The sequence below is a fragment of the Populus euphratica genome, unplaced genomic scaffold (assembly GCF_000495115.2).
Source record: "Populus euphratica unplaced genomic scaffold, PopEup_1.0 scaffold26.1, whole genome shotgun sequence".
Classification (NCBI taxonomy): domain Eukaryota; kingdom Viridiplantae; phylum Streptophyta; class Magnoliopsida; order Malpighiales; family Salicaceae; genus Populus; species Populus euphratica.
In genome coordinates this window covers 309182-318960 of record NW_011499896.1, presented here as the reverse complement: position 1 = coordinate 318960, position 9779 = coordinate 309182, and the positions used below count along the sequence as shown (strand labels likewise).

Sequence of the window (9779 nt, the reverse complement as noted above, 5' to 3'; positions counted from 1 at the left end):
ACTAAGGGATACAACATATATATCATCAAGAACAACTTATTCTCGGATTACAACAAGATTAAAGGAGAATTATTTGAGAAAAACTCACAAAACTAACAGCCCCGTTTTCTATCAAAACAGCTAGCTTCCACACCACTAATCTTCGATCTAACCGTCCAGAATGAAGATCAACATGTCAAAATCTCAGCCCGATCCAATGGTGAATGAGCTGGAAATTGAAGAAAGAGCACAGGCTGCTTTGCTGCCTCTTCTTCTCTTTTTCTCTCTTAATTTTCTTCTCCTCTCTTCTAATTTCAATCTTATAGCTACAGTACCCGAACCATATTCATATTAACACTAAGAGACAGCCATCACATGACATTTAATATGATGGTTCCACCATCATATGGTGTGGGACCATACAGTAGAGAATCTTGAATTTGTATTCTTGACTTTATGTAGTCTATTTTATTTTCAAAATTAGATTTTCAGCTGTTTTGGATCTGAATCTGTGCTTCATCATGATGGTAAATGTCTTTATGTATGCTTTGTCGCAAAACAGAGGAGCTGTTCCTGATTTGAGAATAGAATACTAGGCATTTGTAAAAAGACTTGCTACCTGTAAAATCCATGAGGGTTTAGACCCAAAGTAGACAATATCATACCAATGTGGAGATAGGTGGTGTCCGTAATCCTTACACTGCCCTTCTTTAGCTTTTTAACTTCGCGACCCTTTTCGAGTATGTAAAATACAGCCTTTACCCAGATGATCTTGTGAGGAAAAGAATGCCTTCTCTTGTCTAGAACTTGTTTGATGGGGAACCGCAGGATAATGAAGAGTTGCAGGAAGATGGAGAGCTGCAGGAAGATGGAGAGCTGCAGCCAGCCATCATTAATGAAGATTTCAGAGACTTTGAATCTAATCTTTAAAAGCCTGCTGAATTAAATAAAGTTAATCTGGTCATAGACCGAATCTAGACATTTTCCTTTATTCATGCATTTTAACTTTATTGGAAGTTGTATTGGCTTGTTGCAATATTTAGTTGGTTGTAATCACAAAAGAAAGACATTAATTTTACAAAAAGTTATTCGGTTCAAAATTATTGTTAAATTTTGAAGCTACTCTTCGTTTTGTTGAACGATATCAACAATCTTCGTCTTCGTGAACGAAATCACGATCCAGCAGCATCTTGTTCTGCGTCACTTCTCTTGTGTAGAACTTGTTTGATTAGTTCCCCTTAATACATGAATAATGATACCAATATACCATCACTTTAAAGGACTGATGCTGCTTCCCAGTAAGTGTAATTGCATTTTGTCACTCCAGCTGGAAAATCCCTTATGCCTTCAAGAGCTTGCTACAGATGATATCCCTGTCAAAAAGCTTGGTTTCCAGTGCACATAGATCCCTTTCTATGGACGATGGGTCATAACTGATGACTTCCTTAATGGTGTCGTTTTCCGCGAAGTTGAGCCTTCTGAAAGGCCACATCTCCACTTGTGTCTCAATTGGCCAAGCTGAATATGAATATCACTTCAAGCATATCGTGTTGCCTTTTCCTTCTCTTTTGATGAATCTGCATATGGTCCTATCTCAAGAACAGCCAAATTCACTTCAATGTGAGGCTGTCCACCGCATTAGAATTATAAATTATAGATATCTTTAGATTTCATTTACTAATTAGGTTTGGATGACCATAATACTTTTCATGGTGTTTAACTCCTTTTCTTCTTTTTTCTTTTTTTGTTCTTTTTTATTCTACTGGCTCTTGTATAAAGAATATAAAGCGATAGGCGATAGCTCTTGCGAGTGCCAAGTGTCGTCACAAGTCACACTAGTAGTAAAAGCTTTGCAAGCCCATTGGCTCGAGTAAAGTGGTATATTAGAAAAATATTGGCTTTGTTAGAGATTTTTGTTTGTCCTGCTTTAGAATTCTATCTGCTAAATGATAATCAAGAAGTGCCAAGAAGTGATTAGCTCCTTTTCTTGAAAATGTTGACCAACATCTCTTGCACATCATGATTTTCTCTTTTGTCTCAATATGGAATGTCTACTTGCGGGAACCGTGGATAGTTTATAAACAACATGCTGAATTATTGAAGACTGTTTGTCCTGCTTTGAACTAAAGTTGGCAGCTAAGAGGTGGCAATAATTTTATATTTTGACGTAATATGCCTGTTTATACCGGTTTGATTGGTAACGTCCATTGATTGCCACCCAATGCAACTGGGGTTTCTCGTTAAGCTTTAGCTTGGTCCTCTGTGACCTTTCCATAGAAGGTGGAGGCACCGATTGAGCATGGTCTGCTCCACAAGATGGTAGAATTTATGGTGGATGAAATCCAGGTAATAGAATGGTCAGTGATGAATTAGACATCAAATGATAAATACTGCTGCTAGCCTGCTAAATCTTTGCTGGCTTGTAACATGAACTATATATACACATGATAGCTGAATATAAAAGATGTAATAGCTTATCGAGGCAAACGTGTTGGTAAGAGTTTGAGAAAAGCGATGGGCTATCCTTACAAATAAAGAAGAAAGATAATAGAAATTGGAAGTTTTACAGGACAGAACGAAATTATATCAGTTCTTTTAGTCAGAAACATCCTGATGTGGACAAAGGAAGAAAGTCATTTTCTTGAAGTCCTCTTTTCCTGAACCAAGTACCACGAAAAGAAAAATGGACCTAGCTACTCAAAGCAAATGACTGTACATTAGGAGTTCGAATTGAGCGTGGAAAGCTTTATAAAATTTTGGCGTACCCTTTGTCACCTGTTCTTACTTGAAACTCTTCCTACGATTCTCTGTTTTCCTGGCCGATCAGTGGACAAGGAGTGGCTCGCCTGCCAAAATGAGATTGGCAGAAAATTTAAAGGCATGGAGAGTAAAATTTGTTGTTTAGATTCAAAGAAGTCTCAATTAGGTTTTACCAATCTCTATCTACTGGAAAATGAACAACCTTGCAAACCTTTTCTTAAAAATAATGGTAAGTACAGTTTTTATTTATTTATTTATAAAGCTGTAAAGTCGTTTGCATATGATTTAGCGACATTACATCCTTGGAGACATTACTTGTATCCTTGGTCAGTCTATACGGGGTCCGGAACTTCATTTTCACGATGCATAACTAAACTGGCCACTTGCTCTCTCTTGATCTGTTGAAACTGGAAATTCTTGTTTCCTGGTGTGGTAGGTACATTTTCCTACTACTAAAAACTATTTTTTTAATTATTATTATCAATATTTTGTTTATTAATTAGGTCAATTAATATATCTTAGATCAACCCTGTTAAAGTGTCGTTATGGTTATAGAGTGTAGTAAAAACTTGAATGATCACAGTTTGATAGGTGCTTTTCAACTTCAAACTTCCATCTATCTCCCTTAGTCTTGAAATTGAGACGTTAAATAACCCAGAATCCAGATTTTTCAACAGCTAACGTATCCTTTTAAGACAATTTTAGTAAGACTAGTAGCTGTACAAGTTCCACCACATGCCATAGCTCATAGTCATGGAAGTTTCTCCTTTATATAAGCTTGTGACGGTCACATTCCAGGGGCTGAGGTGCCTACGGGATACAAGGAGACAAATGATCCTGTGGCGGTCACGTGACTTGAGCACGTGATATGCTTATTGTGTTAATATACTGATGAGGTCAAAAAAAAAAAAACCTCAAGCAAAATTTATATATTGAATAATTAGTTAGTTTTTTAATTTTATACTTAGTAATTGATAATTAGTGTTTAGTAGGTTAAAGTGGTTGGTAATTATAAAGAATTTTCTTAATAAATTTGAAAATCTCTTATACTTAAATAAATATTTTTTGCAATAAAAAAATTATATTTTAGAGAAATATATCTTGAGAATGTGTATACTAAAAATATTAAGAATAAAGAGATTATATACCCCTATCTTTAAAGAATTCATATAATATTTATAGCTCATAAACTAATATTGTCATTTTATGAAGAGGAAAGACTGAAATATCATTTTATCTTGATAATTTTTTTTAAAAATAAATATTTTTTTCATATCATTAAAAAAATATTTATTACACATCATTAATAAGGGATAAATTATAGATCATTTTGAAGGCTTTTATATATTTAGAAGTGTAGAGAAATGAATGTTATTTTATATTAAGAATCATAATAGAAGTAGACAAGCCCCTTTTAAGACAATTTTAGTAAGACTAGTAGCTGTACAAGTTCCACCACATGCCATAGCTCATAGTCATGGAAGTTTCTCCTTTATATAAGCTTGTGACGGTCACATTCCAGGGGCTGAGGTGCCTACGGGATACAAGGAGACAAATGATCCTGTGGCGGGTACAGTGGAAGTAGACAAGCCCCTTTTAAGACAATTTTAGTAAGACTAGTAGCTGTACAAGTTCCACCACATGCCATAGCTCATAGTCATGGAAGTTTCTCCTTTATATAAGCTTGTGACGGTCACATTCCAGGGGCTGAGGTGCCTACGGGATACAAGGAGACAAATGATCCTGTGGCGGTCACGTGACTTGAGCACGTGATATGCTTATTGTGTTAATATACTGATGAGGTCAAAAAAAAAAAACCTCAAGCAAAATTTATATATTGAATAATTAGTTAGTTTTTTAATTTTATACTTAGTAATTGATAATTAGTGTTTAGTAGGTTAAAGTGGTTGGTAATTATAAAGAATTTTCTTAATAAATTTGAAAATCTCTTATACTTAAATAAATATTTTTTGCAATAAAAAAATTATATTTTAGAGAAATATATCTTGAGAATGTGTATACTAAAAATATTAAGAATAAAGAGATTATATACCCCTATCTTTAAAGAATTCATATAATATTTATAGCTCATAAACTAATATTGTCATTTTATGAAGAGGAAAGACTGAAATATCATTTTATCTTGATAATTTTTTTTAAAAATAAATATTTTTTTCATATCATTAAAAAAATATTTATTACACATCATTAATAAGGGATAAATTATAGATCATTTTGAAGGCTTTTATATATTTAGAAGTGTAGAGAAATGAATGTTATTTTATATTAAGAATCATAATAAAAAACAAATGAAGTCTTGTGGTCCACTATAAGGTATAAAAAGATTATCAATTTTATATTAATTTAGACTCGCTTGAGATCTTGAGCATATCAATATTGAGTCTATAATTTGTCAAATCCACATGTATTTAGATTTAATGTATAACTGAGCTAAAAGGTGTTAGATTTGTTATTTATATAACTCACATGAAGATGTGATAAGCTTGTAGTACTGGAATTCAGGAGTATTATGTTTGGTATTTTGTTAGACTCATATATATATATATATATACACGTGATTCGTGCATAACTAAGTTCATAAATATTATGGTTTAAAAAAATCATTAATTTTATATTTATTTGGACTTGGTGAAATATGAAGCTCAAGAATATTAAATTTGACATCTTATCAAATATATAAATACTTAAACTTAAAGATATTAAATCTAATAATTTATCAAATTCACTTATATTTATATTAATTGAGTAGTTGAGAGTTATAATCATATCTATCATCTTATTATCGTATCTATCATCTTATCTTTCGTTCTTTTTAAACATAAATTTAAGCAAAAATATCTCTCTCTAGCTTGCGCATATATATATATATATAGTTTTAGTTTATTGAGTCAGGTTGGTGACGTGGCATCCACTCCCCTCCTAATATTTCTTCTCTCTCTCCATTCCATTCTTCATCTCCCACTCTTTTTACCCTCTCATGACTCCATTCCTTCCTTTTAATTCTTAAGCGATTGCCTACACACTCGAAAGCTGTCCTTTCCTTCCTCTCTAACGTAATAGGCCATAACTTTCTATCTCTACAAGATGGCCACAAAACCAGCTGAGGAGGCTTTAGACATGCTAAAATACCAGGTAAAGAAGGCTCTTATATGTGTGTGTGCGTGGACGTCCACCTACTCCTAGTACCTCTTTCATCGTTTCTAGCGTTTTTTGTTTTCGCTTTCTGAGTTCATTTCTCAATTGTTTTTTCAGACATGGTTCTTGAAAGTTTCAATCCACTGTGAAGGATGCAAGAAGAAAGTTAAGAAAGTTCTTCAAAGCATTGATGGTATTATGTTATATGTTCTATTCAAATTAGATACTTGATTCTTTATTTATATTCGATTTGTAAATCATTTCAATATTAACTTATTGTTTGAATGCATCACTTTGCGTATTCTCTTTTATGCTTTGACCAGGTGTTTACAAGACAGAAGTTGATTCTCATCGGCATAAGGTTACTGTAACTGGCAACGTTGACGCCCAGACTCTTATCAAGAAACTGGTGAGATCAGGAAAACACGCTGAGCTTTGGCCTGAAAACTCTGAGAATAAGGAGAAAAGGTCTGGAAAATCGAACAAAAATGACAAGCAGAAGATCCCAAAAGATGTTCTAGAAGTTGGTGATGATGGCCATCATCAGAAGAGTACTCCAGATGAAAATCCTGAGACGGACGCAAAAACTAGTAACGGAAATGGTGGTGATGATCAAAACTCAGATGCTGAAAGTGATGATGCTGGTGAAGAAAGTGCTGCTCCTGTGTCTGCGGCAGCCAGTGGTGATGGCAGTGGTAAAAATAAGAAGAAAAAGAAGAAGAAGAAAAGGCCAAACGGCAATTCCAACAATGGCGCCAATGGTGCTGAATCTGGTGGTGTACCGGCTGATACTGTTTCTTCCGTAGCTGCTCTTTACTCAGCTCCTCCTATGCCCTTGATGATTCAAAGCCCTCCCCAACCACATGTATACCATTATCCGCCAATGCATTACCTACCTCCTCCAGCTTATGGAATAAATTACAGAACAGCATATCCTAGTGCAAGTGAGTCCTATTATACACATCCCATGCACGATAATATTCCCTATTACCAGAATAGGTACCAGCCACCAGCTCCACCCTCCGATCCAATCAATGAGTACGGTGATGATGATAACGAGACCGGATGTTCAGTGATGTGAAATATTTGTTATGTGGGGTATACACAGGAAGTTAATTTAAACTAGGTAGCTAATATAATCAAGTATCTTGTGCAGGAAGGTGGGGGGGATTAGTTTTGCAACATGCATGTAACATCAATTAGAAGTCAGAGGAAAGCTAGGGAGAAATAAAAAAGGGCTGTTACGGGGTTCAAGCTGTTTTAATGTTTTGTCTTCATTTTTTATGTAAGAAAAAAAAATGTTGTCTTTATTTAGCTTGTTCGCTGCTTTTGGTTTATACTTTATATGTAGCCTTTTAATGTTTGGTTAATCTTAGGTTTTTGTTCTGTGTGAAGGAGATATTTGGTTGTTATCAATAATCATGCTACCTACTCATGGAAAAGATACAATGATGCTGAGTAGGAATAGAGTGATAACTATACTGAAATAGAAGTTACAAGAAAGTTGAGAAATTTAAATTTTCAGGTGTGCTTTAAGATATAATATATATATATTTTTTTAAAAAAAATATTTTTTTAATTAAAAAATATATATTTGGATTTCAAATTTATAGAAATATATTTTGATCCTTGCTTCCACATTTTCGACCTTCTACAGGTGGCTGTTTTTAGGACAGTTGATATATGAAGATTTGCATTTTCCAAATGGATATTCCTGTACATGCACCGTCTTTTTCTTTCAATGCGGTCAAGGGATACCAGCAGGTTCCCACTTCTAACATGAAAGCGAGCTAGCTTGTATGGTCGGTTTTAGCTTGTTCTCGTCCTTTCTAGATTGCATACTGGCAATTGGGACCATCAAGTGATCGGCAAATCCTTTTTCTCAACCGGCGATCGGATTAGACGTACTTAGAACTTCTAGTTTGTGTGATATATAATAAACTTGATTAATTACATGGGTGATTCCATCACCCTGGTGACCATGCATTCGGGGTAGATACATTCTCTTAATTATTTTGGAGGGTGTTTTTTATGTTCCAAAATCTGATTAATTAACAGGTAGAGATTGAAAAGCAGCTTTCACTGTCAACTACTTGAAGATGAAGATGCTTTGCGACAAGAAGAACCTTGAATCCCAAACATGATCACTTTGGGAACCCATCCTCCACCTTGACTTCTCCTTTTAATCCATAGTAGAATATCCATGGTGGATTATACTTGCTCCAGTGCATATCGTGAAAGGAAAAGCATATACTATCAGCAGTTACCTATTATTTTCCACTACATGATAATATTTTCATATTGAAGTTCGAGGATCTAGATCTTAGAAATAAGAGCGCACAATAGTTATATAACTAGCCGTTTAAATAGCATTACTATTACTAGAAAATCATCAAATATAAATAGAATTACTAATAAAATAAATATCATCAAGAAATTAATTATATTCACCAACATAAAATAATTTTATCATTTCCATCAGTATTCATAACTTAACAAGAAATTTTCATTAATAAATATCAAAAAAATTATAGTTGAAATTCAAGGAATGAAAAAGAAATGGAAATATAACATGTCAGTATTACAGACAGAATTACCAATGAAATATAATTATCGCTAATGTTTGTCGATGAATTCATCGGTATATTTAAGTTATAATTTGTCAGATAACCTCTCTCTTCTTCTTTTTTCCTTCTTCTTCTTCTTCTTCTTTTTTTTAGCAGAAAACAACACCCCTCTCCCCTCATTTTATTACAAATCAAGCTCCCATCATCACAGATCTGGTCGCCTCAACACTCAGTCTATCAGTATCCTTGTTTTAGTCTAATTTTTTTTTTTCTTAAAATTCATTACATCAATGAAGCAAAACTATTTATTTTTTTGTCATAACCTGTAATTGTACCTTAGATTACTAATTTGAGGTTTTGAAGAAATTTTGCCTTGAAGAATCAAAATTATATGTAATTTGATCACCCCCACTCTATGTTTATAACTAGATACAAATAAATTAATAGAATAAATCACAATGAAGTTGATCAATTCTTCAAGCAATTTGCAAGTTTTATCAAGAATTTAGTAAAGAAATCATTGAACCATATAAAGAGAGAAAGCTAACAATTGGTTTATATAGTAGAAAATTGATCTTAAATTTACTTAATCGGCCTAAACTTGATAGATATACATTAATACATTAAAAGCTTAAAATAACTAAAATAATAAATAAAACCTAACTCAAGTAAACTTTAAATGTTGCATGCTATATAATAAACTAGAACATAAATAAATAACATTACAATTAATTAAATTAAAAAAAACTAAAAATTAAATTTTATAATTTAGTGGTAGAATTGAAGCCAACCTTCACATGAATGTTCTCCCTCTTCTTGATAAATTATAATGTCTACCGCATGTAAATATAAAGGTGTGGATGTCTGTTGATAAGAATAGTAGTCAAACTTGATAGAATAACTGCAGGGGCAGGGAAAATATCGTGGAGCATTAGCTAGGTCGGACATGGAAGAGACAAAGTAAGGATCTTGATGTGAAAGAAAGGTAATGAACTCGGACGGAAATGTTGGGCTATTCATGATCGATAAAGAAAAAGGTTCAAAGAGAATCATTGTTGCCCAAGGAAAATGCTAGCTTCTAACCAGTTGTTCAGTCTGTGTGACCTGTGATTATGAAGTGGCTGTTTTATTTTGAACATTAAAACAACGATTTTCTCAAATAGTAAGGAGAAAAATATAGAGGACGAGATTGACAAAGTGATGCATATGGTTCTGATAAGTCAATTACAGATTTGTTATAACTAGGCTAGATAATTATTTATGGACTGATAAGATAGAACTAAGCTCTCTCTCTCTCTCTCTCTCTCTCTCTCTCTC

At 33.4% G+C, this 9779-nt stretch overlaps 1 protein-coding gene across 2 annotated transcripts; it reads left to right on the top strand.

Annotated features, from left to right (window-relative positions):
• The first annotated feature begins 5717 nt into the window (after positions 1-5717).
• On the top strand, positions 5718-7276 carry LOC105132017 (uncharacterized). 2 transcript variants are annotated; one of them, XM_011035268.1, is made up of 4 exons: positions 5718-5892; positions 6013-6088; positions 6219-6991; positions 7022-7276. In XM_011035268.1, the coding sequence occupies exons 1-3, from the start codon at positions 5845-5847 to the stop codon at positions 6974-6976; spliced, it is 882 nt and encodes a 293-aa protein (XP_011033570.1). In that variant the 5' UTR covers positions 5718-5844; the 3' UTR covers positions 6977-6991; positions 7022-7276. The 2 variants fall into 2 exon arrangements, with proteins under 2 accessions (XP_011033570.1, XP_011033569.1); XM_011035267.1 differs by having other exon boundaries at positions 6219-7276.
• The last annotated feature ends 2503 nt before the right edge of the window (positions 7277-9779 follow it).

Bases quoted from the DNA above. Each gene is read 5' to 3' on its own strand.
- LOC105132017 (XM_011035268.1), top strand. From the start codon at position 5,845: ATGGCCACAAAACCAGCTGAGGAGGCTTTAGACATGCTAAAATACCAG. The intron at 5,893-6,012 runs GTAAAGAAGGCT...TTGTTTTTTCAG, and splicing joins TAGACATGCTAAAATACCAG to ACATGGTTCTTGAAAGTTTC. The intron at 6,089-6,218 runs GTATTATGTTAT...TGCTTTGACCAG, and splicing joins AGTTCTTCAAAGCATTGATG to GTGTTTACAAGACAGAAGTT.